The sequence below is a fragment of the Mirounga angustirostris genome, unplaced genomic scaffold (genome assembly GCF_029215605.1).
Source record: "Mirounga angustirostris isolate CCGP_5_RB_7025 unplaced genomic scaffold, mMirAng1.0.hap1 SCAF_14, whole genome shotgun sequence".
Lineage (NCBI taxonomy): Eukaryota > Metazoa > Chordata > Mammalia > Carnivora > Phocidae > Mirounga > Mirounga angustirostris.
The window spans coordinates 76,299,418-76,326,454 of NW_026991722.1; the positions used below are offsets into that span (position 1 = coordinate 76,299,418).

Consider the following 27,037-nt stretch of genomic DNA (forward strand, 5'->3'; position numbering starts at 1 on the left):
GTGACCGCGCGCGCCCCTCCCCCATTTACATCGGGGTTTAGCTGTCCATTGATCTTCCTCCCGCAGGGCCCAGCAGCCCCAGCTCCCAACGGAGAGAAGGGCTTGTGTGTCCCGACTTGGAACACGACAAGGGGAGGGCGGTACCTGCTGTGCCATCTGGGGGGGCAATCTTCATGGGGTATGGGGGCACATGGGCTGTGTCAGGGCCCCCGTCCTTGCAGGGGCAGGTGAATGGGATGCGTTCCTGGTTGCAGGCAAACTTGATGAACTTGCACAGCTCCTCCTGGGCGAACATCTCCAGCGCCCCCCAGAAGAACTCGATGTGCTGGTCCGTCTCCATCAGCCCCACCTGGTACATGGTGTGGGCCTGGGGAAGAGAGGCCCCCGAGCCGTGAGCAGACCCAGGCCTCTGCTAGCCCAGTACCTCCCCAGGCCAGGTGGCTGCAGCAGGGACACGGGGATCGTGACGATGACGAAGGCCTGGGAGGTACTGTCCCAGCACCCGCGTGTGGGACCGCAGCCCGCACGTCAGGCCCAGCAGCAGAGGCTCGACCCAGGTTACCCCGTGGACGCAGCGGGCGGGTCCTGTCACCGTTCCCACTGGATGTGAAGTCACTCGGGCAAGGTCGCGCAGCTCGCAAGAAGCAAGCCTGGGATGCCAGGGCCCAGCCCGAGGGAAGCTGGCCAGGCTGGGGAACGGAGGGGGCTCAGCACGAGCGGTCGCCTCTCGGGACGCGGCTTAGGACGGGGGCCTGGAGGCCAGCGGTCTGGGAATGAAGCCGCCACGAGGAGGCTTCGGCCAGCTCAGCTGGGAGACGGGGTGAGCACGGCGTCCCCCCCGCCGCGCCCCAGGACAGGGCGCTGGGACACAGGAAGCGCCAGGACAGGCCCCCGCTGACCCCGCCTGCCGGCCCGGCCCCACGCCACCGACCTTGAGGAACTCGAGGTTGATGTAAGGGAGGCCGCACGTGCGCAGCTCCATCTCCAGCGGGCTGAGCGTGGTGAGCAGCTGCAGGGGGATGATGGCGCCCAGGCCCGCCCTCACGGCCGTCACGCACTCGGCGTTCTGCAGCTCCCGCAGCCGCAGGCTCCGGATGGCGGCCGCATAGATGTCCTTGTTCTCCCACCTGCCGGCGCGGGGGCCGCCCAGGTGAGGGAGAACGCCGAGGCGGCCCGCGGGGCTGCACCCAGTCTCAGGGCCACACGCCCCCCGCCCCCCCGAGGGCCCAGGCAGGCAGGAGGGGCCTCGGGCCCAGGTACCGGGACGTCCTCTCCTGCCTCGGCCGTCACCCGCCTCGCAGCCGGGGCTCTCGTGCTTAAGAAGTCGCGCCGAACACATTCCCTCCTTGCCGTCCCCCAACGTCCTGCCTCACGGTCCTCCCGCCGGTGAAACCCGTCTGTCACCCGCCCAGCCCGGCGCTGCCGCGACAGCCCGTCAGGCCGACTGGCCGGTCCCTTGCGCAGGCACAACACTCACGCCACAGGGATGTGCCGGCCGCGGCTGCACAGCTCCACCTCCTCGCCCGTCATGGTCAGGTAGGTGAACCTGCAGCTCGGCTTGTTGGGGCCCTCGGGGCTCTCGGTGGCCAGGTGCTGGGAGGCGATCTCGGCGCACAGCGCCTCCAGCTCGGTCTCGTCGTTGATCTGGGGGCAGAGGCGGACCAAGGCTGCCTGCCTGACCCGGAGACGGAACCCCAATCTCCAGCCGGGCCAGCAGCGGGCACCGTTTGCGTGGGGGCTGCCCTTGACCGTCACGAAGGTGCACACGGCACCAGCCTGCCCAGACGTGCCGCGAGTTCAGGGCTGGGCGTGTGGCTGAGGCCCGGCGAACGAGACCCGAATTGCAGGGCTTCTGCTGTTACCATTCGGAAGCAGCAGTCCTCTGTCCCTGGCGTGGCCACGACTCTAAAACGGTACCTCTCGTACTGCCGGGGACCCTCTCGAAACCAACTATTGATGACATCATTTGGACACCCGGATTCAGCCTCGCCCAAAGCCGAATCTGTATCCGTATTTAGTTTTAAAGGCAAATCATTTGAGAAACCAAAAGTAGTGCCCAAAGACGCCGATGTGGACGCCGGGCTCCGGAGACGACCGGATCCGGCCCAGAGGGGAATAGATCGTAACTCTGGGTGGTGAGGGTCCCGGTACAACCGCCAGAAGGTCAGAGTATTTCTTCCTGGTTCGCGTGCCCCAACCCTGGGGTAGTCGTATCCCGGCACCCTCTGAGGCTTTGCCCAACCCCTGCAGAAAGAAGCCTTGCCCGGACGGCCCTTCTGGACGCTGTCTTAGGTCCCCTGCCTGCCCAGGCCCTTGCTGCTACCACAGCCCTGGGAGGACTTCTCAGAGCAGTGCCTGGCAGGGACCCCTAAATCCCTAGCCCGTGAGGGCCATCCTGCTTTGACCCTTCAGGCAGTTCACCGTCCTCGCCGTTTCTGCTGGGAAGCCAGCCACTAACCCGAGATCCCGACTTCGGTGCGCCCTGTGCGGCCCCAAGCGGTAGCCCAGGGAGGGACAACAGCCGAGCTGTGAGCCCCCGCCAGGTGACGCGCCCCGCGAGCACCGGCAGCTGGCCAGACCTAGCTTCCACCGGTGGCTCTGCTCCCCGCCAGCTCTCCTCTCTGAGCCTCCCTCCCTCCTGGCCTCGTTGCGAGGACGTGGGCACACGGCCCTCCAGAACAGGGCCTCCCACACGCGGAGAGCAACCCGGGAGCGCCCGCGGCTGGGTGGGAGCCCAGGGCCTGGCCCGTGGCCGGCCCCGCGCCTGCGAACCGGCGGCTGGCAGCCTGAGCACTGAGCGCACGGCCTGCGGGGGCCCGGGCTGTGCGGGCAGACGGATGGTCGGACGCCGCTGCTCTCGCTAGCTCTGTGCGGCTCGAGGCGCCAGGAGGACAGCTCCGTTCCCCACCCCTTGCCCTTCCCTGGCCGATCCATCTCGGGGGATCCCCAGGAGCCAATCTCCTGCACTCTGAGGCCCTAGAACCAAGCTCTTTAAAGCGAAAGTGGCTTGGCCTGTAGGAGTTCCCCTCCCGGCGCCTCTGCTCACTCAGCTGCTGGGCACCCTGCAACCCTGCGTCTTTGGGGGGGCCCGTCAGGGCCTGTCAGTCACCCCCACTCTGCTCTATCAAACAGGAAGAGAAGCCAGAGGGGCTTCTGTCCCCATGGAGTAAGCCTGCCAGAGACGGCTCACATTCCCTCGTGTTCTCTGGGAGGTCCCAATCGGTCTTCAGGTAGACGCTCGGACCCCCGTGGCACGGAGGCCCAGGCCACAGCAGGCCACGGAGGCAGCAAGGAGCACTAGGGACACTGCCCCAGAGCTCTGCTGTCCCCAGCATGTACTATTCACTTACGCTCTCGAACTTCTTGACGTAATTGTAGGTGAGTATGTCTGCTTCCTGTAGGTCTTGGTCAGGGTCCAGGGGCTCCCCCACCAGGGTCTTCCAGAAGGAAGGCAGGAGGTCCAGGGGAAGAGGGACATCTGCCCGAATTGCAATTCCCAGCAGCTGGCCCAGGAAGTGGAGCAGCTGCTCCTCCCCGCAGGTGATGGGGCTCGGGGTCAGGATGTACTTGCCCTGGAAACGGAGGCAGGCATGGGCGGCTGGCGGGCGCAAGGAGCCGCCGCAGGGTCGGGCGGCAGGCCAGGAGGGGCAGACGGGGGCACAGGCGCCCCGCTGCCCGCGCGTCCTACCTTGTTCTTGTTGACGGCCGAGCTGGGGCACAGCAGCAGGAGGGACAGCGACGAGCTCTGCAGCTCCTTACACACCTGCCACAGGAAGTGCCGGAAAGAGCCGCCTGTGGGACACACGGAGACCGATCAGCCCGCCTGCCCGCGGGCCCTGTGCCCACCTGGACCTCAGCTTGTTCGCCAGCCCGCGTGCAGCTACGGTGCAGGGGAGAGAGGACCCGTCCGAGGGCGGGTAGACCTGGGGTCAAGTCCCACTGTGCCACTTACTATCTGGGTGACCCCCAGGGAATCACTTCCCGGTGACCCAGTCCACCAAGTGGGGACAGTCATCGAACCGATGTTGGGGGCTGCCTCCGAGGTCCGGAGACCCGGTGCGGAGCCCCACGCGGGCCGCCTCCACGGCTGCAAGCTCACGCTGATCTGCAGGCTTGTTCGGTCCACGTCTGTCGCTCCAGGTTGTACTGAGAGCGGGGCCACCTGTCCTACTCAGCACCGCCCACCGCCGAGGCCCAGGTCCTCAGGGTCCGTCCAGCGAGTGTCTAACTGCACGGACCGATGCACGAGTGCTTGCAGGGGGCAACGGGCCACTAAGGGTCCCCTGCTGTCTTTCCAAACGTGCCTTTGGCTTTCCGGCCAACACCTCCCTGTGGCTGGGTCTCGTCTCCCCTGTGCACCCCGTCAGGGCCCTAAGGTCGGAAGCTCTGAGGACAACTGCACGCACACACTGCTCGGTCAGAGCCATGCAGAGGACCTGCTTGGGGACAGATGTCCTCGCTCAGCTTCCCCGGGGAAGCAGGAGATTTCTGCCTGCGGAAGCCACCAAGGGCTGGGCCGTGGAGCCGGATGGACCTGGGTCTGAGCCATAGCCAGCTGCCTGAGCTGGGGGAGGCTCTCTCAGTCCCGTGGGGCAACGCCGGTCTCTCGTGCACTTGCCCTGTATGCGGAGGGCCCGCCGTGGAGTGTGGGCCTGCCTCTCCCGCCATGCTCGGAGACGCCCCGCCGGAGAGGGGAGCCCGCCCGCCCTTCCCGCTGCATCTGGCTGAAGAACGGGGTCTCTTCTCTCATCCAGAGTGGGAAACGCTTCCTGAATGTCTGCGGCTCACTAGGCATGGCTTAAAGGGTCACGAGGGAGCATTTTCCGAGCTGCTGTCCCTCATCGCTGTCCCCTAGCACCCTGCCTCTCATGGGACACACGCACGCTCTGAGCCGAGCCCAGCCCTCAGCTGGGGGCCCTTCCTGGGGGACCAGGCCAATCTGCACGGATGGCGGCTCCACGGTATCCACTCAGCACTGATCCCAGGCTTGGTCCCCTCAAGTCCCTGGCAAGCGCTGTTCCTGCCCAGCCCGGGGGCGAGTCCCTGGGGGCGGCGGCAGTCCTGGCTTCTGCAGGACAGGCTAAGAAGGATGCGGCCTTTTTAGTCTCGCTGATGGGAGGGGATCTGGGGCAGATGAGGCTAAAAATAACGCCAGGACCGTTCACATCGTCAGCACAGCCCCCACGCTGAACGGGCACCCCAGAGCCTCCGGGGGCGCACTCACTGGTGCCGTGGACCTCCTCCCCTGTGAAGCGGATGTTGAAGGCGTAGGTGGGGTCGCCACCACTGGCCAGCTTGACACAGAGCTGAGAGGACGAGACGGAGGCCAGCTGCCGGGCAGCCTGGCAGAAGTAGGAGTTTTCGGAGGCTCTGATCTCCCCTGGAAAAAGACAGAAAGCAGTAAAAGCCTCCAGGCGCCGGTCTTCTGCTCTCCCACCCTGGGACACAAGCCTTGCCAGGCCTCTGCCTGCTTCTCGGCCCTCCCCCACCCCTGGTTCAGCCACCCTGCCTTCTCTCTGCTCTTGGAACGTCTTCTATGCCGCAGGCACGTGACCCCCAGCCTCCCCTCTGTCCCCAGGGGAGGCACGCCCCGTCCACGCTCTTCTCTCATTTCCTCCACGCAGTGTGTGTGTGTTCACAGGCCGTGGCCACCTCCCCAGGGGCCACGCCCCCCCCAGTGCCAGAACCCCAACTCTAGCAAGTCCACGGCCAACCAGAACATCTCCCCTTTCCACCCTCCCCCACAGTTAGGTGTGGCCCCCATGACAGTTCTCCAGTGAGATGGGAAGGAGAGGCGAGGCTCCGGGAAGCAGAGAGCTCCTTCTACCTCTCCCCTTTCTCTTGCTGCTCAGCATGCAGGCTCACTAGGGGACCCTGAAGGTGGAAGCCACCTGATGGGACAGTTGGGAGGAGGACAGAAGCAGCCAGATGAATGTCTGTACTACCTTCTAGAGGCTTCTTTCACGTGCACGAAATCAACTGCATCGTTTGTTTGATCACGGCTATTTTGCGTTTTCTGCTCTGTGTAGCTAATCTTACCTCCCACAATTTCCAGTGGGTCCAAAGTGATCTCGGGAGCTGCATGGTCAGCTGTCCTCTGCACAGTGGCGTTCAGCACCCGATTCATGACGGTCACCTTCGTGTCATAAAAGATCAGCCCTGAAGGGAAGAACGTGGGAAGAGAGGCTCAGACAGGGCTGCTTTCCTGCTTTCCCTGTCCGCCCTGAGGCCTGGCGGAGGACACGCTGCCCCCTCTGGGTCCTCTCTCTCCTGGCACGCCCTCCAGGCCCCTGAAGGGGGTGCACGCACACCACGGCCCGGACTTTCCGGGGGGCGGCAATTTGTATCTGCCCCAATGGTAACCCAGGAACCCCGGCCTTGTCATGCCCAGGAACCACCTCGCTGGCAGAAATACATGAAGTATGAGGAGCTTTGCTACAGCATTTTCTGAAACGGCAAAAAATAAACACCCAGAAAGTGAAGGTGCAGAAAAGAACATATGCTAGGATACCCGTTTTTGACTTTTAAAAAAAGTCACGTGTGTCTATTTGTGTGTGAACAGAAGAGTCTGGAAGGACAGGTACTCAGCTGTTAATGATGATCATCTCTGGAATATAAAGGACAGTGAGCCAGAGCCGCCTTTTTTTTTTTTTTTTAAACAATGGAGCCCAGCGTGGGGTTCGAACTCATGACCCCGAGATCAAGAGTCACCCGCTCTTCTGCCTGAGCCAGCCAGGTGCCCCCGAAAACTTCAGTGAGGTTACTTCCTCAGGGCGCCACTGGAGGAAGCGCTCTGGGCTGGAAGCGCCCTTCGACCCGGACCCGAGCGCGCTGACCTTTGGCCTCCTTCAGCAGGGCGGCGATGCTGTGCGCGAACACGGGCGTCCGGCGCAGCTCCACCAGAGGCAGGAAGAAGGTCTCCAGCGTGGTGTTCAGGGACTGGAGCAGGGCGAAGCGCAGGCGCAGGCTCTCGATGGGCACGTCTGCAGGGCATGAGGGGCGGTCAGGCCGGGACTCCCGGGCTGTGAACCAGCTCGAGCGGCCCCTGTCACCGGGGGGAGGGGGAGGCACCAGGAGCGGGGCACTTCAGGGGGACCAGGGGGACCCCCGTAGGGGGCTTCATCCCTGGGGCCCACGGATGCGGTGCGTGCGTGGCCCCCGGGCTGCCTGAGCCCGTGCCAAGCAGAAGCAAAGGGTGAGGCCCCGGCTCTTAGGGAATCCAAGGGCCCCCTCGGCCTATCTGTAGGGCCACGTCAGGGCTGCGGCCCAGGCTATTTTTAACTTTCAATTTCGAAATAATTAGACTTCTAGGAAGTTGCAAAAATAGTACACGGTCCCGTGTACCTTTCCTCAGCTTCCCCCAAAGTGACATCTTATGTCAAGCCCAGGACATTGAGACACTGCCACACTATCTCGTGTGTCCTCACATCCGTCTCCCCTCCAGCTGGAGAGACGGACAGCAGGACGATCTCTGGCCCGTGTTTGCCTTCAAAGTACCCGGAAGAGCAAAGAGCAAAGACCCAGGACACGTGGCCGAGAGAGGGTGGGCAGACTCCCAAGCCGCCCGTGGTGCACACGTGCGCAGGCACAGAAGCCAGCCTGGGGGTCACTGCCCGTGTGCTGTGACAAGGGTCGCCTCCCAGGGATGGATTTACGCAGAACGTCGGCTCTTGCGTGTGCAGGCACATTCCCAGCTTTTAATGAAGCCGCGCTGCTCTCTCGTGATGAGGGATAATGCCTCTGATCCCCGCTCCCTCCCGACCCCCGCCTGGCATCTGGGGTGGCCTCCGGGCAGGGCCTGGGTGGAACGGTGGTAGCCGGGGCCCCCCAGCTGCTGCACGCACTCCCGCACCTGCTGCCTGCCTGCAAGGAACCTGCAGCGGGGCCTCGCCCACTTAATGCACCTGCAATCACAGCTTCGTGTCCCCCCCCCCCATGCTCCTCTCTGCCCCCAGGGCTCACAGCAGGTCCCCCCCACCCCACTGCCCGCACTATCTAGGGGATGCCCCCAGGCCGCGCAGGGAGACCGTCCCCCACGGCCAGTCCCCCAGGGCCCACATACTCAAGAGACAGGCCACTCTGGGGTCGGCGGCATCTGCGGGGTCCAGATAGACCTCGTGGGGGTGCAGCCGCGCGGGCGTGATGGCAAGGTGGCGGCATAGCCGGTTGATGTACTGCACGAGCGCCACGTCCATCTCCAGGGTCCACTTCCTTGAGGCCTTGTGCGCGTGTCGGACGTCGATGCAGGCGCACCTGGGGCCGGGCCAGAAGGGCGAGGTGGGCCGGGGGCCACGTCCCAGCTCCCGGAGGATGCCCGGAACAGAGCCTCGCCTCGCAGCTGGCGTCCTGGCGCCCAACCCAGGTGGGGAGCGCCCCCAGGAGGAGCGAGCATACAGGCTGCAGGGTGGGACCGGCGCCACCGACCCCGGGGCCCCCTCCTGCACATGAGCAGACGGCGGCCGGCTGAGGACGGGGCTCTGGGGTCCCTGGGCCACAGAGACGGCTGCTTCCTGGGGCCGGTTTGGTCCCAGACGAAGTGCAGCTAGCGGCAGTAGGCTGGCGGCGCCTGGGAGGCTCATGGCCAAGGGCGCGAGGAGCGCCAGCCGCCGGCCTCACTGAAGCCGTGGCCCTCGGGCGGCAGGCAGGGCTGGCACACAGAGCTCTGGGCGCGGGGGCGGGGGGGGCATCGCTCTAGCCGATGGGACACTGCTCGCCACCCGAGTGCCCGGCAAGGCGGGATCGCTGCATCATCCGCCTCAGTGACCCCAAGTGAGGTGGAAACAGGAAAAAAAGCAGATGTTTCATGTGCACCCACTTCTAAGTACTGAAAAAACCTACACCCTTAAAATGTCGGGAGACCCATTTACTGAAGCTTTACAAAGCGATGACCCTGGGCGCAGACCCACGGGCAACCTCCTCTGTGCCTGCACACGCCGCCAGGGTGTTCAGTGAGTGTGCCCGGCCTTGCCCAGCCCCGTAAGCTGGGGGCGCCAGAAAGGCGGGCAGGCTGCCAGGGGGATGGGCGCCTCTAGCTCCAGAGCCCTGGGCACCTCCCTGGGCCGCATGCCACACAGGGTGCCTCCTGCCAGGAGGGCCTATCTGGGGGCAGGGGCCGAGCCTCTCCACACAGGCCGCGTGGGTCCTACCCGGGGAGTGCTGAGAGACAGCTTCCTCCAGAAGGGGATGCCCTCTGCCGGAGGGGATTATGAAAAATTAGAAACTCAGTAGGCATTTAGAATGGCAGATGGAATGGCTCCCAGGAAGGATTTTCTTGGGGATGCTTCTGGTGGCCAAAAACAATTTTTATACAAGGTTGGGGGACAACTTCTTACCTCTCAAAGTGAAGGTCATAACCACAGGATAAAATTGCCCTCCAGACACTACGGATGTCTTGTTTGGCTCGGTCAATAACAAACTTGTGAAATCCTTCCAAGGTTAGATACTTCTCCTCAGGGACTGATGGAGAAGCATGGAGACAGTTAGGAGTTTGGAAGAACCTCCTACAGCAGGGGCCTCACGACGTGCCCTGGTGGCATTTCCAGCAGGGCCCAATCCACCTGCGCCCCACCTCCCGGCCCGCCAGGGTCTGTCACTGGCCACCTCCACCCACTGCCTGAGACCAAGCATAACCCCTGACCTCCTGGGGTCAGCGAGCCACAGCCTGACTTCTTCAGCTCCGCTTGGGCCTTTATGAGGCTCAAGTTCTAATGCCCAGATAAGTGCCTTCTGGAAGCGAATTTCTAAGCAGATTTCCAGATCTTTATTTTCCATCGCCATCACCTACTCTTCGCCCCGGATGCATGGTATTTTGGGAGCTGCTATTCTGACCTCCATAAATTCATGGTCAAAGATAGCATCGAGGCCCTGCCTGTTCCAAACCCCAAGGGAGCCCAGTCACTCAGGCAAAAGCTCGGAGGCTGGTCCCGGGGGCCCACCAGTCTCAGGCCCAAGCTGCTCATTCACCTTCTTGTTTTTTGGTGGGTGACTTCTCTGGGTCCTTCTCATCTGGCTTGCTCTTTTCTGGGGACTTGGGCTTCACAGTTGGCTTCTTCTCACTTAAGGCAGTCCTGCTGTAGACCAGAGCATTGCAATCAGAATTCCTGCGTTCACACCTCATCCTGACAGAGGATGAGCAAAGCCTCACACGTACTAGGTCAGACTCCCCCAACCACGGCCACTGGTTCCCACGGGGAACAAGGTCAGCTCTGTTCTCACCAAGAAGTTCACTGAGCAAATCAGGAGGACAAACTGATACTTTAACTGCAGAAAACCTCAAAGAGATGCTTTTCATCCCTTCTACGTCCTTCAGAGTTGCACTAAGCAGCAGTCACTAGCCAGATGTAGCTACTTGAGTTTAAATTAAAATTACAAGTTCAGTTCTGTACTGAGCCACATTTCAGGGGCTTGGGAGCCACACGTGGCTGGTGGCGACTGCATCCGACAGCCAGACAGGGCAACAGCACCGATTTCCATCACAGGAAATTCTATTGCACTATTTACGTATGATTAATTAATAGAAAGACACTATTTTTCTGATCCTTCAAACAATTCCTCTAGAGGCTCCTGCCAGGTAACACTTTTCTACCAGTTGCAATTTTGAGTTCCCGAGTCATCTGCCTATGTCTACAGAAAATTCTACTAAATACGTATATATATCCACACATGAAATATTATGGAGCTATTAAAAAAAAAAAGGGTGGATCACCTGGGTGGCTCAGTTGGTTAAGCGTCTGACTACAGCTTGGGTCACGGTGTCGGGGTCCTGGGATCAAGCCCCGTGTCTGGCTCCATGCTCAGCAGGGAGTCTGCTTGTCCTTCTCCCTCTGCTCCCTCACCCCCACTCATGCTCGCTCTCTCCAATAAATAAATAAAATCTTAAAAAAAAGGAACGAGGAAGTTCTTTTTGTGCAGATGTGGAATCACCTACCAGACTAGCAGTAAATGGGAACAGCAAGGTACAGGCACTGTGTGAGGTATGGGGACATTTGGGCATGGGCCCATCTGCTTGTGTGTACACAGAATAGTTCTAGAAGACTAGCGAAGTCACACTGACGGTCTCACCAAGGGGGGACAGGGAGGCTTGAGGATGAAGGAGAAGGGGAGTGGCTTTTTGCTGCACATGCTTTTGAATGTTGTACTTTTTTTTTTTTTTTTTTTTTACTATTTTATTTATTTATTTGACAGAGAGAGAGAGACACAGCGAGAGAAGGAACACAAGCAGGGGGAGTGGGAGAGGGAGAAGCAGGCTTCCCGCCGAGCAGGGAGCCCGATGCGGGGCTCGATCCCAGGACCCTGGGATCATGACCTGAGCCGAAGGCAGACGCTTAACGACTGAGCCACCCAGGCGCCCCAAATGTTGTACTTTTTTAACCATTTAAAATATCTTTCTTTTTTAGAGAGAGACAGTGAGTGAGCGAGTGGGGGGATGGTGGGGCGGGACAGAATCTCAAGGCACGGAGCCCGACTCAGGGCTTAATCTCACAACCCTGAGATCAAGACCTGAATTGAGATCAAGAGTTGGATGCTTAACCAACTCAGCCACCCAGGCGCCCCTCAGCCATTTAAAATTTAAGAAAATAATACACATGCATCAATAAAAGGTTATGCACTTATAAGTGGTGTGTGGGGTAATCACATTTTTTTCAATATGCATTTTATAGTTTTTCTATAATAATTATGCATTATTTGTGTGGTTAAAGAAGTCAGAATTTTTTTTTTTTAAACAATTCTGTACATTTTGGGTAGTTTATGACTTTAGACCGGTCTGCTTTTGCCTGCCTGTGTGGTCCAGATCTTACTATACTTGTGGGTAAAATGAAACGCTCTCTTTCAATGGATGAAGCCAGGGACCCACATGATCGAGCCACAAAGCAGAGCCCAGGGGTCTGCTCCCAGAGGTACAGAGAGCCTCGCAGGAAGCCTCAGAGGCAGCGGCCCTGGGTGCCCTGCCCGGCCCATGTGCTGAGCCCCTCGGAAGCCCACCTGACACTGTTGAGCACAGCCTTGTCCTTGGCAGGCGGCTTGGTGATGGGCCGCTTGGTGCTCACCACCTTCACGGGGTGCTGCTCCTTCCCGCCTTTGCTGTACTTGCTCTTGTCGAACTTGGGCTTTGGCACGCCGTATTTCCTCAGGATCTGTGGGGTACCAGAGGGAGAAAGGGGTCCTCAGGATCGCCCCAAGGCGCACCGAGGCCCAGCACCAGCACGGCGGGGATGGGCAGCTACCTGGGTGAGCTGGTCCTCCAGCACCTTTTTTGGAGGCCGGACGTTGGTGAAGAAGAGGTGGAGGAGGTTGCCTGGCGTTTGGGAGTTGATCTGCTCTTTGCTAAGATAAATGTCCGATACTTTGATGGGCTTTGCTGGTGTCAGGCTCAGCATCTGCTCGGAATGGGCACAGCTCTTAAATATCTCCGTGAGCACCTCCCTGGCACCGGGCACCAGCTTCTCACCTGTTGCCAAGCCGGCAGAGGACAAAACAATTCTGCCGTGAATGGGCCACGTCCGGATGCGCCTCACAGCTGCCTGGGTCTCATAAACAACTCATTTTGGCAGGTAGATAACAGATGTTTAGTGGGGATGACGAGCTATGCACCCAAACCTGGTTTCCGCCTTCTGGGCGCACCCCCCCAGCCGCGCACCCAGCCTTCTCTCTGCGGTTGGGCACGGTCCTGTGATGTGGGCCGTCTGCTCTCTCCGCGCTCACCCCCTCCACTGGCTGCACGGAGATGACAAGCCTCTGGGATGGCGGACCTAGCCCTCGCCCTGAGTCGTCCATGCGCAAGAAACATGCTTCCACTGGGCCTGACCCCGTGTACTCTCAGGGCTACTGATCACGGCAGTTTAATCTACCTTAACACATTTGTGACGGGCACGTCCAAATGAACAAAAGGATCCGGAGCCTGCAAGTACTGTTGGTACAAAGCCCAAGTTGTCAAGCAAGTTTCACGTTATTACAGAGGATGGTTCAAAACTGGCACAATGAACAGGTGGGAAAAGAAAGTTCTCTCAGATGTAACAAAATTGTCCCCGAACACAAGAAAAACAATTTCTTTTTGTGCCCAAACAAGTGCTCCAGAACGTGGGCCCCAGCGGCCCATCAGGACCCCATCTTCATGCTTCTCGTGCCCAGGGGCCCAGGCGAGAGGTACTTGCTCATCACTCCCTTCTCCTTCCCACCCTCCCTCCCCCACCTCTCCCTCCGACACACCACAGCCGCCCCCAGGGCAGGCCCGCCTGTGAGAACTGGAGCCCAGAGGCCCCAGGCTGGCGGTGGGGGGGGGGGGGGGGGGGCAGGTGTGTAGAAGAGGTGGCCAAGCCCTAAGAGCTGACTCAGCAGAACCACAACTTAGTCTCTAGCAAAATGCATGTGGCCACTAATGTTACTGAGAGACCGAGTACCTTATGTGGAAGGTCTGACTATTAACAGGATCAGGAGCTCGGTCTAAATTCAGATTCAAAGTATGAAAAGGCTGCCAGACCATGAGTTATGGCAGAAAAAGGCCTCCAATCTTACACCAGATCCTCCCCACGTGGGCCGCAGAGCGCTGAGGGGCCAAATGCATACTAATAAGGGACTGGGGCCAAGACCAGGGTGAGGAGCACCAGGCGGCCCCCTCAGGGGCAAGATTCCCCAAAAACTCAGTGATCAAGATATATATTTCAATGTAGTGTTAAAAAAGAGAAATAAAAATACAAAAAAAAAAAAAAACCCACCCACCCACAAGCAAAATATCAACAGTATTGTGCCAAGCCACATTAAAGCCTGACACAAAAGAAATAATCAGTAATATTGATCCTGTCTTTATTTAAAATTTTACTATTTTATTCATTGTGTACTGTAACATTTTGCATTAATTTTGACTTCTATAAATATTCAATTAGAGTGCTATTTATCTAGGGACGCCTGGGTGTCTCAGTTAAGGGTCTGCTTTTGGCCCAGGTCCTGATCCCAGGGTCCTGGGTTCGAGTCCCATATTGGGCTCCCTGCTCAGTGGGAGTCTGCTTCTCCCTCTCCCTCTGCCCCCCTACTGCTCATGTTCTCTAATAAATTTTAAAAATCCTAAATACATGGATTAAAAATTTTGAGCAACACTAGTACAAAATAAAAATGACCACACAAAGTATTGCAATCATAAAAAAAGAAGAAAAACTGCTTTCTGGAGCGGAGCTTGGGGCAAGCTGCTGGCTTCAGGCAGGAGTCTGCTGCTAGATTCTGCTCAGCAGGGCCTCGGGGCTGCGACCTGGATGAACGCTCCACATCGTACAAAAGAAGTGGGGACACCAGACAAGAGCCATCAGAATGACAAAGTGGGGCTCGGTGAAGAGGAGATGGAACGGTTTCTTCCCCAAGAATTAGTGTGAAGGTGGAGGCATTTACTGTGCACAGGCACGTGACCAAATGATTTCCAGCAATGTACTTGGTATATTCTAGCTCCACGGGACAGAATAAATACAATTGAACTTGAACAAAGGGAAGTCTGGCTAGACAAAAAGCAAAATGGGACTTGAATGCAAGCCCACTTTTTAAAAAAAAATTTTTTATTTAAATTCAATTTGGTTAACATACAGTGTAGTGTTAGTTTCAGGGGTAGAATTTAGCGATTTGTCAGTTGCATAGGAACAGCCCTTCCCAGTGGTCTGGGCAGGCTAGAGCACGGCAGGCCAGAGGCAGGGGCGCCCTCACGGCCCTCAGAGCTCTGACAGCTTCCATAAGCCAAGCCAAGAACGTCTGTCCCATCTCCCCAAGGCCCACTGCATCATTTCCCAAATCTCTAACCCCCAAGAGGGCCCCCCAAAGTTCTTTTCTCAGGTAAGATGTTAAAAATAGGGCATATTGGATACAGAAAGAGGAGACTTTTGCTCATTTTTTTCTGTAAATTTAAAACTGTTCCCCCAAAAGTCTATTAATTAAAAAAAAATCCATAACCCACCTTTAATCGACTTATCATTGAAGTAATCTTCTAACCCTGGGCTCCCCTGAGTATCAAACAGACTCTGATTTACTACAGATACAGTGAGAATCTCTTCTGTTGACATCTCCATCAATTCATCTTCACCATCCAAACTTGACAAACCAATCAGGTCGTTGTTGTTAAATAAACTTGCTCGAATTTTCTCAATTTTGGCTCGGGATCTTATCTGTGTGAACAAAGACAAGGGTCAGGACTGGAGTAGAGGAATGACCTTGTTTTCCTTCCTGCCCTGCCCTAAAGTCCTCTCCTTGTCCTAAGTGTTGTGCGTGCTGCCTGATTCCCATGAGCTGGCCTCCCTGGGAACATCTCTGCCACCCGCCAACACCAGTAACTCGGAGGGGAACATCTCAACCGGAAATGTCTGTTGCTAAACCCTGACCTGGTCTGTGGTTTTTCCTCAATGCCCAGGGAGCTAAAGTCCACGCTCAGCTCCGAGAAAGCCCCCAGGAAGAAGGTGCATAGAGTAATGGAAGTGATTCCAGGGAAGAAACCAATCATCGGGTTCTGGAGCTCTCTTGTCAGAGCTCCCTGGGAGAGTGAAGCAATGCACACACATTCCCCTCTAGTGCCTTTCTCTCCATGTCCAATAACGGAAGGACAGTTTTACTCTGAGCCTGACTCCCCTTACACGAGGGTGAAGACACAGGATGCACGATTTCTAAACAAGGAGGCCCAAGAAGCAGAGGGGATCTTGAAGTGGAAATGTGACCTGGAAACTCAGAATCACCTGGAATAGAATTGCAAGTCTATTCTCATAAGGATCAGTGAAGACCCCTCCTGCTGATGTCAACATCTAAAACAACCCAAGGCCACTCAAATGTATAGCGGTGGTCCTGAGCCGGAATGCACTTGATAAAGCCCATCCACCAGCAAAGGTCAGGCCCCTCGAACCCCTCTGCCTCCTTCCCACACTCAGCAACAAACTGCATTTACTTCATGACATCAGACTTGACATCACTCTTTGAGATGTGATCTCAGACACACAAAAATCAACATAATAAATCGTCGTGGTTTCCAGAACTGCCTCAGGGAGCTCCCTACGTGCCCCAACGTCACCTATCAGTTAAACCCCTGGAAATAATACTGGAAGGTTTAGAGAGGCTTCTCTTAGGCTCCCCCTTGGAGGGAGGATTCAAGCCGCTCATGATTTTAGTGATTGCCAAGGTGTGAGTGCCGTTACCTCCACGACCGCAAAGCCTTTGATGGGGCGCGCTGCGAGGGGCTGGTTGTCCAGGGACGTGACGGTGTACATGGAGCCCACGTCCGACACGGAGGCCGTCTCGGCATTGTCCAGCGGCTCCCCCAGGCTCCCCAGGCTGCCCAGGCTGCCCGTGCTGCACAGGGAGATGTCTAGACTCTCCTGGCTGGACACCACGTGGGGCTCCAGTACCCCAGAAGGGACGGGCGGCTCAAGGCCTGAGGGCAGCGGATCCACAGAGAGGTCACTGGCTGTCTGTGAGATACCCTGGGAGCTGCAGATGGAGGCCTGACTGGTGGAAGCGGATGCACTGATGCTCATGGCAGGGGTCAGGCTGCTGGACGTGCTGACCTCCAAGCTGTCTGCGCTGGGGAAGCCAAGGGTCTTCTCTGGCTCGGCTTTGCCGTCACCACCCTCGGCCTTGTCCTTCGGTTTCTTGGGGTCTTCGTCCTGCAGGGGGATGTAGATCTCATCTTTGAAGACCCCGCCATGGGCATTGCAGGCCTTGCGGATAGCCCCTCTGACGATGCCCTCATCCAGGTGGGTGGGGATTCCAGAGATCACCAGCAGGCGGCTGTGGGCGGTGGGGCCCACCAGGGCCTGGCAAGCATCGGCGATGGCGTCGCTGGTCACACCCAGACCCTGCGGGTCCTTCCTGGTGAGGTGTCGGAGAATGATGAGCAGGGTGAGGGCTCGATGAAACCACAGCATGTCCTCCGGCTTGCTGCCCCCAATGCTGAGCATGGCGGGGTCTGACTCCACTGAGCGGGACGACTGGCGCTTCCCGGAGGAGGAGGCCTTTTCCCGCTTCATCTTGACTTTTTTCCTCTTCGACAGGAGGCTAGGGCTCTGAGGTGTCTGTCCTGGGGAGGAGGATGAGGAGGACGATGAGTCGCTGAGATTCGGGGCGGTCGTTGAGGTCACCCCGCTGGCTGTGACACTCATGTTGGTGGGCAGGGTCACCTCGGCCACCGCCAGGCAGCCTTCCATGAGCGCATGAAAGTACGTAGAGAACCTGCCCTGGTCCGTGGCCGCCGCCGCCCCCGAGCCCCCGCATGCGCTGCCTGAGACCCAGCTCTGGGTCTCCTCGTCGTACAGCTTATGGAGCTCCGACTGCAGAGCCATCAGCATGGCCAGACAGGGGTTCAGCTGGAGGGCAATGGAGGAGGACAGGCCGACAGGGTGCTTCCTCTGTTCCAGGGAGTGCACGGTGCGCAGCAGCTCTGCCAGGAGATGGAAAACAAGCTCCTTCACGCAGGCCGCCATGTCTGTGGTCCACAGGAAGTTTCCTGAAGCAAATATAAAACGGCAAGAGCGGTGATCACTCGTACCTGCCCCGTACCTGGGACTGTTCCTGGCGCTATGCTGTTCATCCCCAGCCCACAGCTGAAAAAACAGAGGCTCAAAGAGCTCATGCCTGGCTGGTTACCCCCAGAGCCTACGGCCTTAACCCCTGGGCCACATCATCGCATGGAGCCGGGTTCTGTGGCTCACCCCAAAAAATCATTTTCTTTCTTATAAGGTTATCAAGTGAGTGGGGTGACAAGTCACAAGAACAGTATTTCCCAAACCTTGAGATGCTTACTATTGGGGGCACACAATCCAATTTTATCAGAAAGCCCAGAAATACACACTGACAAGCTATTCCTTTTTTTTTTTTTTTTTTTTAAGATTTTATGTATTTGAGAGAGAGGGAGCGAGAACGAGTGGGGAGGAGAGGGGCAGAGGCAGAAACAGACTCCCCACTGAGCAGGGAGCCCAATGAGGGGCTCGATCCCAGGACCCAGGGATCATGACCTGAGCCGAAGGCAGATGCTTAACCAACCGAGCCGCCCAAATGCCCCAAGGTATTCCTAAATCCTCTTCAGTCCTGATTTCGTCAACAAGAAAGGCTTACTGCAGGGCTGGTGTATCCTTGACAGAGAGTGGGCTACAGACACAGAGCCTCTGACAGGCAACAATGGTCAGAATTTCTTAACAGAAACTATTTTATAGTTAACCTTCTAGTTATGGCAAGGGACACTACTTTTCCATTTAAAGTGGCAACATAAGTTTCCTTTAAAATTCAAGTTGTTTTTTTTTTTAAGTTTTTTTTTTTTTTTTTTAAAGATTTTATTTATTTGACAGAGACAGACACAGCGAGAGAGGGAACACAAGCAGGGGGAGTGGGAGAGGGAGAAGCAGGCTCCCCACTGAGCTGGGAGCCCGATGCGGGGCTCGATCCCAGGACCCTGGGATCATGACCTGAGCCAAAGGCAGATGCTTAATGACTGAGCCACCCAGGCGCCCCTTTTTAAAGAGTTTTATTTATTTGAGAGAGAGAGCACACAAGCGCAAGCAGGGGGAGAGGCAGAGGAAGAGGGAAAAGCAGACTCTCTGCTGAGCAGGGAGCCCAATGTGGGGGCTTGATCCCAGGACCCTGAGATCACAACCTGAACCAAAAGCAGATGCTTAACTAACTGAGACAACCAGGTGCCCTAAAATCAAAGTTTAAAAAAAGGAGAAAAGAGCTGATCGCCAAAAAACCCAATTAATAAATGCTGACAGGCATGACTCGTAGACATGGCGGAAATTACATAAAGATGGCCTGAGAAGGACTGAAGTTCAGGAAGGAGAGTCTAGAACAACAAGATGGGTCACAGGTTTGTACCAAGATCCCCTTTGTGCCAGACACGCATCTTAAATTCACACTAAGATGCCTGATCTCTTAGGGGTGACGTTGCTTCATGACTTTAACTGGAAATGAACTCATGCTGCTCATGCCATGCAGGCGCTCAGAAAGCCATTCACAGAGAACAAGTGCCTCCGGGTCTGCAGCCCCGCCCTCTGATGCTCATGCGACCTCCCCTCCGTTGTCCTTCCTCTGCCATTTGCCATTTATGTATGAGGACGGCCTTAGACAGAATTCTCCTCCACCCAGACTGCGAATGGTGGCCCGTGAGCGAAGACTGCCCACGGAACTCTCCCTCCCATGGTGGTCCGCCACTCACCTTCACTGATCCCTCGCCCAATGTATTTTAAAGAATTTCATTTAGTTGCCAACATTTAAAACCTGGGAAATTCACATCAATATCTACATTACTAGCTTTTCTTTCTTTTTTTTTTTTTTTTAAGATTTTATTTATTTGACACAGAGAGAGAGGGAACACAAGCAGGGGGAGTGGGAGAGGGAGAAGCAGGCCTCCCACGGAGCAGGGAGCCCGATGTGGGGCTCGATCCCAGGACCCTGGGATCATGACCTGAGCTGAAGGCAGACGCTTAACGACTGAGCCACCCAGGCGCCCCCATTACTAGCTTTTCTTGAAATAAAAAGTAATAATAGCTGGCAGGACTGGGGCCACCTTCTCATGTAGCAAGGAGGGACAGGGCTCAGGGACTGACAGAGCATGACGTGGCCTGGACCACTCTCCTATTCCCCCATTTACATCATCTGTCTGACCCCTGAGGGCATTTAAGTTTGCAACATCTTTTCCCCTCCAACATCATAAAAAAATCTCAAAAATATAGGAAAGTTGGGCGCCTGGGTAGCTCGGTTGGGTGTCTGCCTTTGGCTCAGGTCATGATCCCAGGGTCCTGGGATCGAGTCCCGTGTCGGGCTCCCCGCTCAGCAGGGAGTCTGCTTTTCCCTCTCCCTCTGCCTGCCGCTCTGCCTACTTGTGCTCTCTGTCAAATACATAAATAAAATCTTTTAAAACAAATATAGGGAAGTTGAACTACTTAGACAGTAAATACTTGTATGCTCACCACCTACATTCTCCCATTAACACTCTGCCATATTTGCTCTTATGTACCTACCTATCTACCCCTCTATTCACCCAAAAACTCAGCTTAGTATTTGATTATTTCAAAAAAGTTGCAGACATTAGTCTGTTTTATCCCTGAACACTTAAATAGATATATCATTAATGATGTTCATTATTTATGTAGAATGTGAGGTGACTTTACATATGGCAAAATGTACAACTCTTAAGTTTACCTTTCTATGAGTTTTACCAAAATACAACCCCTTTTTAACCTTTCAGGAACTATGAAGTCATAATGTCTGATTTTGCAACATTATTTACTCTCTCCCACACTACCTTTTACCTCCAAAGTTATAAAAATGGCATATATTTGTGTTTTAAAGTAAGGTGTGATAAAATTAATCTTATTTCCATGGTTAGTTGCCACCTTCAAAATAAAGAGAACACCCTGGACGTCATGCGGTTAGAAAGCTAGGCTTTAGGGGCGTCTGGGTGGCTCAGTCAGGTAAGTGTCTGACTTTTGGTTTTGGCTCGGTTGTGATCTCAGGGTTGTGATCTCGAGCCCTATGTCGGGCTCCGTGCGGAGTTGGCTTGGGATTCTCTCTCCCACTGCCCCCTGCTCCTCCTGCCCATGCTCTCTCTCAAAATAAATCCATCTTAAACACAACACACCACACCAGCACCACCACCAAGAAGGCTGGGCTCTACACTACGATCAGCTCCGCAAGCCGTTTTCAAAGGACGGACAGCAACCCAACAAGAGGCCACCAGCGGGCGAGCGCCTTCAGCAGGCACTGAGCTAGCTCCCCTAGCTCTCGCGGGCCCTGTCCTGAGGGAAGGTCAGCCTTACCCAGCAGCTCCACAACTTGTAGGAGAACAGATGTTGGGATGGTGTCGGGCTCATCCTCGGATCTCCCTTCGCCATCCTCTGATCTCCAGGACAGCAGCTGCTCTGCGAAGGCCATGGCCAGAGGGAACTCCAGGGGCAGAGAGTGCAGCACCAGCACGGCTCCAGGAGGTGGCGACACCCCTAGAAGAGCGGCCGAGGAGAAAGGCTCGTGATCGGCAGCACGTGACCCAAACAAGCCTCAGAGCAGGACCCACCAGGTGTGTGTGGAAGAACAGGGCTGGAAAGCCCACCTGCTCATCTGCTGGAGGCAAAAGGAAACGCAACTCTTCCCGCACTCCAGACCGAGTCAGCTGCAGGTGCAGGAGGGGCCTGAGGACATCCTCCAAAGAGTCCGTTTGTCGGTGTGACAAGGGGACAAAGGGCAGCAATGAGAATGGGAAAGGATAAATATTCCCCAGCTGGTTAGATACCAACCAGCCTGATGAGCCAGCACGGAAATACTAAGTCAGACCTTAAAAGATGCTTCACTGGAATATTCCCAGCTTGGGAAAGAAAGAATTAGCCATTTGGTGTGGCTGCAATCCCATGAGACCATTAAGCTTGTATTTGGTTACAGAGTGGACCAGCAAGGGGCACCCCAGACTAGCACTACCAGGACCTTGGGCTTTGATTTTCTCTTATTACCTTGTGTCTCTGCCAGGCCCGAATCTGGCCGGAGATGCTGCAGCAGGAGGAAAACGGCCCCAAGGCCTGATCCCCTCTCACAGCCTGCACCATATCCCAAGGCCCGCTGCAGGCCCTGACCAGACGTAAGTCAGGCCATCAGGGACCTGGGGGTCTTTGGACAAGTCAGCAGGCACCATGCTGATTGGCCTGCATTTTGGGGTGAACGTTCATATGGTGATAACTGAGGAACGAAAAGATAGAGATCTTCTGCTTATTTAATTATAAAGTTTAAATAACAGTTAGTATAGGCAAAGCACTTTGAAAAAAATTGGCCCTAATGAAGAGAGATCATCTAGTTGTTTAGCAAAAGTCTCATTTCGTTTCATTCCCTAAAGTTGCGAAGTCTCTAGGACAGGGGCTGTGGAAAAGCCAAAGCCCAATTTTTGCCTGGAAGGTCAAATACATTTCAGAATCGTCTCTAGCAAACACAGGTCCGTCCTTTCTTGTCAAACATGACAGGAAGTGCAGTGGAAGTCTGTGACCAGGTTTTCCTTGCTTCTGTACGTTTTTTTGGAAAGAGTCAGCTGGCCCCGGTGTGCGGGGTGTACAAGCAGGGGGCAGCTTCGGGATCTGCAGATCCCTCCCCTAAACCTAAACCCACGCAGGCTTAGCAAATAACGCCAAGGAGACGAGACCCACGGGGCCTCCCAGCCCTCCCTCCCGGCCGCCGGGCCATTTACCACGGAGACGAGGGACAGACGCTCACTGTGGCCTGCGCCCCAGGGAGCCACTCGCACCCGAGAGAATTCAGTTTTAATGAGCGCTGGAGGAAGGCAGCGGGGATTATTGCCGCTAAAGGACCACTCTGTTCAGTTCACTCTGAAGAGCGCACACTTGCAAAAGGAAAGGAAAGGAAATCCCCACTGACGTGTGGGCAGCATCTGCCAGGCCTGCCCCAGGCAGGAAAGGTGCTCATTTCATCTCCTGCCCCAAAAATATACTGTCCCAAGCACTTCTGTTCTTTACTGACAACACACAGCAAGGTACAAAATCCTTTCTATCTTCAAAAAGGAAAGCCAAAAACGACTTCACACTGTTCTCACCAAGCGCTAACTCAGAGACATACCCAGTTTGATGTGGACCTTGTCTGTGGAGAGGATCACCGAGGGGTACTGGTTAGCGGTAGGCGGCGGCGTGAGGCCAGTGTTGGCTGGAGACGCATCCCGTGGGTAACAGACGGCCTCGATCAGGTTCAGCTGGCCGTTTCGCTTGACTTTGTGGCCAAGCCCATACACGAGCACACGTGCCCATGGCGCCTTGTACAGGGAGGAGCTGTGGAGGAGGGGAGGAGGTTTAGCAGAGTCTGGCCGCTCATGCCAGGGAGGAGATGGACGGTAAGAAGTGGGCATTTGTAAGTCATTGCCATGACATCTTAGAAGGTCGTCCTTTGTCTACGGCCATACCACCCTGAATGCGCCCGATCTCGTCTGATCTCGGAAGCTAAGCAGGGTCGGGCCTGGTTAGTACTTGGATGGGAGAAGGTCGTCCTTTATAAGGACATTTCCCAAACACGGAAATATGGGAGGAACTACAGACTATTTTCAAATACTACCGGTATGTGTTAAAGACTAATAACAATTTGAGTTTTTCTTCTGTCAGTTTCACTAAGACTCCAGTTTTCTCTTTTTTTAAAGGTTTTATTTGACAGAGAGAGACACAGCGAGAGAGGGAACACAAGCAGGGGGAGGGGGAGCGGGAGAAGCAGGCTTCCCGCGGAGCAGAGAGCCCAATGCGGGGCTCGATCCCAGGACCCTGGGATCATGACCTGAGCCGAAGGCAGACGCTTAACGACTGAGCCACCCAGGTGCCCCTCCAGTTTTCTTTTCTCTCCCGTTAGCTCTCCTGGAGAACAGGCAACTTACTCTTTGCGGAATCCAGACTGACTCTCTTTGCAAGACACGACGACAAAAGCCGCCCCAGGGAAATTAACATCCATGTTGACTTTGGACTCCGAAATCGGGAACTCCTCGGAGGGGAACTGCTCGGGTGCTGTCTGCAAAGAGAGATTTAACAAGGGAAGCCACAGGCCACAGACAGGAGAGCATTTCATCTCCCAACTACCAGGCAAAGGACAGAGCCAACGCATACGCGGCCACAGGCTCTGGGGATAAGAAAGCCCTCTGGGAGGAAGGCCACCATGGATGGGACAAGGCGGGAAAGCCATGAGGTAAAGGAGACTGGTTCAGCGGGGCTTAGGGGGGTTGGGGAAGAGAGAGCATCATTTTCAGCAAGCCAGTAAGACTTCTAATTAAAAGTTATAACCCTGGTTCAGGGACATTAGAGCTTCAGCCGTCTACCTGCAGGAAGGAGCAGATCTGTTTCGTCAACTCCAGCAGGCTGTCCTCACCCTGGTGCAGGGTCCGGGTGATGGCCACATTGAGCCACTCTCGCACTGTCTGGGAGCTGCCCTGGTAGAAGAGGTCAGTGGCCGAGCAGTTCTGGGAGTGAACGCAATGCTGCAGAGACTGCGCCAGGAGGATGGAGCTGGAGCTGATGGTGCCATCTGCGGCCAGGAAAGAAAATCTAAGTTCACCAGAATTGCAGATGCCAACGGCGGGCAGAGCCTGGGTAACAGTGAGCAGCCTGCCTGGGGGAGCTCGGACACAGAGTCTCAGGTAAGACATTACCGATCAGATCCTGCAAGCTGGCAGGTTGGGAGAGGGGGGTTCACATCAGTGGTCTGAATCTTTCCTTTCTTTAAAGCAACAAAAGTGTTTCCTAAAATAAAACCTAAAGTGGTGGGCCAAATCTATTTTAAACAGAAATGGAGCTGCTTGGATGCAGGGGTTCCCGCAGCCTGACCTACTCGTGTGCCCTGGCCCCTCCCGAGCTGCCCCAAGGAACCGCTAGGGAGTGTGTAAAGCCAGTGTTAGGTCATTACGGCAAAGCTTCTTCACAAACACTTTAAAAGCTTTCCAGATGTTTCGGAGCCTCTAAGTTCTTGGGGGTGGGCCAGGGGACCCCACACACTGAATGGGACCCCACAGCTGGGAGATGCCCGCTAGGCCCTGAGTGCCGTCTGCCCTCTCACCTCTTGCTCCCATTTTAGTTGCTGGGAGGCCAAGGGGAGCAGGCGGAGGCTGAGGTGCTGGGGTGGGGGACACAGAGGGGCCCCTCGGTCTTGGGCTGGGCTAAGCAGGTTCATCGCTTAGCATTCGCCAGGGGAGCAAACACACAGCATCGGGCCTCACCAAGGGCCCCAATGTGAGCAGATGCACACAACCTGGCCCACTTAAACAGCTCCACCAGAAATCAATGAACCAGTGAGGTCTGCTGTGGAGGAGCCTGGCAAAAGGAGCATTTTCCTTTCTGAACAATGCCTGCGAGAATGTCTGTAGGAACAGCACGGTGACAGGATTTCCTAAGTGATGCTTAATTTTCTTCGATCCACAATTCGGTAGGGAGGCTCAGTGAGTGCTTAACAGGCCAAGGACTCAATAGGTCATGTAGCATACTTCACTCTTCAAAGTGAGCAAGCACTGCCCAGATCATCGTGACTGTTCAGGGCCGTTTATCTACACGAGCCTGAAGGCCTGTGCCACCCGGAGGGCGAGTCTGTCGCCCCCAGTCTCCCGCCTGGGGTCCGGGCTCGCTCTCAGGGCCACCCCACCCTGGGCTGTTGTCGCCAGGGACGGCCAGAAGCCAGGCTCACCTGGGAGGGGAGGAGCCAGGAGCTGACTGGACAGCAGCTGCAGGTGCTCCAGGGTGATGTCCCGGATGGCGGGGATGTGGAAGAGGCGGGTGAACAGGTGCGGCAGCTTCGGGGCGAAGATGTTGAGCAGGGCCACGCGGCAGTAGAGCCTGGCCAGTGCCGCTTCACACCGCAGCAGCTCTCTGCGGGGAAAGCGGGAGGCGCGCTCAGCGCCGGGGCTCGGGCCGGGCCGCAGGCCTCTCTTCCGGCCCCGGGTTCCGCACGCCAGGCTAGCCACTTGGGTCTTAAATAGAAAGCCAGGTTTAAGTATGTTTGGATGTTCTCTACTCAAAAATCACTGTGGAGAAAGAAGTGAAAATAGAGGGCCGCACAAAACTTCTACATGGATGTTCACACGGGCATTACTCAGAGCAGCCCCAAACTGGAAACAAGGCAAACGTCCACCCAGCGAGGAATGGTAAATCCACTCAGTGGAATACTAGTCAGCAGTAAGGGACGAAGCACCGAAACCTGCTACATGGATCAACCTTGGAGACCCTGTGCCAAGAAAAGAAGGCTAGACATGGAGGGCCCCACAGCACCGTGATTCCATTCACATAGACTGTCCAGAACCAAGCAGATCCATAGAAACGGAACAAAGTTGAGCGAGAGGAGAGAATGGGTACGGCCGTTCTCTTTTGGGTGATGAAAAGGTTTTAAAAGCGATTGTGGTGAGGCTTGTACACCTCTGTAAATATACTAAACGCCACTGACTTGTATGCTTTAAATAGGTGAGCTACACGGTATGCGAACTACAGCTCACTAAAGCTCTTATAAAAAAATTCACTGTGAACCCTTTGTGTGTGATGAATTTCTGAAGTAACTGGCATTCGCCTTGAATAACAGCTCATTAGTGACTAAGCAGGTCTCATTTAGAATTGCATCTCTTGGTAAATAATCTAATACTAGGCATTGGGGAGGCTCCCTGTATTTCTTTAGCTAATCATTATTAAAAATTCTCCTGGTATTAAACATTTAACTAAAAAGGCAAGTTAGAAGCAGCCCTATTGTCTCTAAAAAGTCTAGGTTTCAAATCCATGTGGAGCCATCAGGGCTCATTCTGTATTGCCTCCTGATCTGAATTAAATTTAATGCTGATCTATCATAACTCATATTTAGGCATAACGGTAATTAAAGAAGCCACATAAAACCTGATGAGTTTGTACAGATATGAAGATAAACACAGCTAAGATGCTGCATGTAGGTGGTTTCTTTCTCATCTCCACCAGCCTGTAATATCCTCAGGCTGGACTTGAAAACAAACCACCTCTCCCTACCGGTCTCCTCCCTCCATGGAAGTCCATATGCTAACTACACAGACACAGCTCAGAACGGCCGGGGCAGCAACACAGAGGAGGTCTGAACACAAGCCCTTTCTGACTCCCCACCGCTTCCTCCTCAGATTTCAGGGGCTGCAGTTGGAGTGAGATTATTTTGGGCCTGCCCAGCAGTCCCTGCTCTGTCTCTGCAGACTCAGTGCCTCTGAAGCTACTGCTGAGCCGTCTACCGCTCTTTCTGAGTCCTCTCCCAAAGCCACATGAGCGTGTTAGGCAGAGCGTAACTCTGAGGAAAATCTGTCCTGGGACGAGAAATCCAGGCACTTTATTGATCAAACAAACCCGTGTGGCATATTTCTTAGTTCTCCTGATACCGAGATCACCGCCGTAATCCTGAGAATAAATGTCCTACATCTACAGCCTGATGGTAACCTTACAAAGCACTTTCTGGCCTTTTCGCTCGGTTGCTAGCAAAAGGGCATTAAGTTACATCCATCAGAGACATTGGCTAAAAATACAACTGACTTATGAAATAAAGCTTTAAAAGCTTTCAAGACTATCATATTGCTATTCAACCATAT

General features: G+C 55.6%; 1 protein-coding gene across 6 annotated transcripts in view; it reads right to left on the reverse strand.

Annotated features, from left to right (window-relative positions):
- HECTD4 (HECT domain E3 ubiquitin protein ligase 4) overlaps nucleotides 1-27,037 on the reverse strand; it is a 192,843-nt gene that overhangs the window by 14,363 nt on the left and 151,443 nt on the right. For all 6 annotated transcript variants that reach the window (XM_045887621.3, XM_045887620.3, XM_045887619.3 and 3 more), the window contains 20 exons: nucleotides 25,141-25,322; nucleotides 23,786-23,991; nucleotides 23,351-23,481; nucleotides 22,555-22,760; nucleotides 20,763-20,942; nucleotides 16,152-17,458; nucleotides 14,930-15,137; nucleotides 12,225-12,448; nucleotides 11,983-12,134; nucleotides 9,964-10,070; nucleotides 9,333-9,456; nucleotides 8,063-8,253; nucleotides 6,837-6,983; nucleotides 6,040-6,159; nucleotides 5,225-5,380; nucleotides 3,689-3,792; nucleotides 3,351-3,572; nucleotides 1,478-1,644; nucleotides 932-1,127; nucleotides 145-367 (listed from right to left, as the gene is read on the reverse strand). In XM_045887621.3, the coding sequence (XP_045743577.2) occupies nucleotides 145-367; nucleotides 932-1,127; nucleotides 1,478-1,644; nucleotides 3,351-3,572; nucleotides 3,689-3,792; nucleotides 5,225-5,380; nucleotides 6,040-6,159; nucleotides 6,837-6,983; nucleotides 8,063-8,253; nucleotides 9,333-9,456; nucleotides 9,964-10,070; nucleotides 11,983-12,134; nucleotides 12,225-12,448; nucleotides 14,930-15,137; nucleotides 16,152-17,458; nucleotides 20,763-20,942; nucleotides 22,555-22,760; nucleotides 23,351-23,481; nucleotides 23,786-23,991; nucleotides 25,141-25,322 (4,553 nt within the window). The remainder of the gene's footprint in view (nucleotides 1-144; nucleotides 368-931; nucleotides 1,128-1,477; nucleotides 1,645-3,350; nucleotides 3,573-3,688; nucleotides 3,793-5,224; nucleotides 5,381-6,039; nucleotides 6,160-6,836; nucleotides 6,984-8,062; nucleotides 8,254-9,332; nucleotides 9,457-9,963; nucleotides 10,071-11,982; nucleotides 12,135-12,224; nucleotides 12,449-14,929; nucleotides 15,138-16,151; nucleotides 17,459-20,762; nucleotides 20,943-22,554; nucleotides 22,761-23,350; nucleotides 23,482-23,785; nucleotides 23,992-25,140; nucleotides 25,323-27,037) is intronic.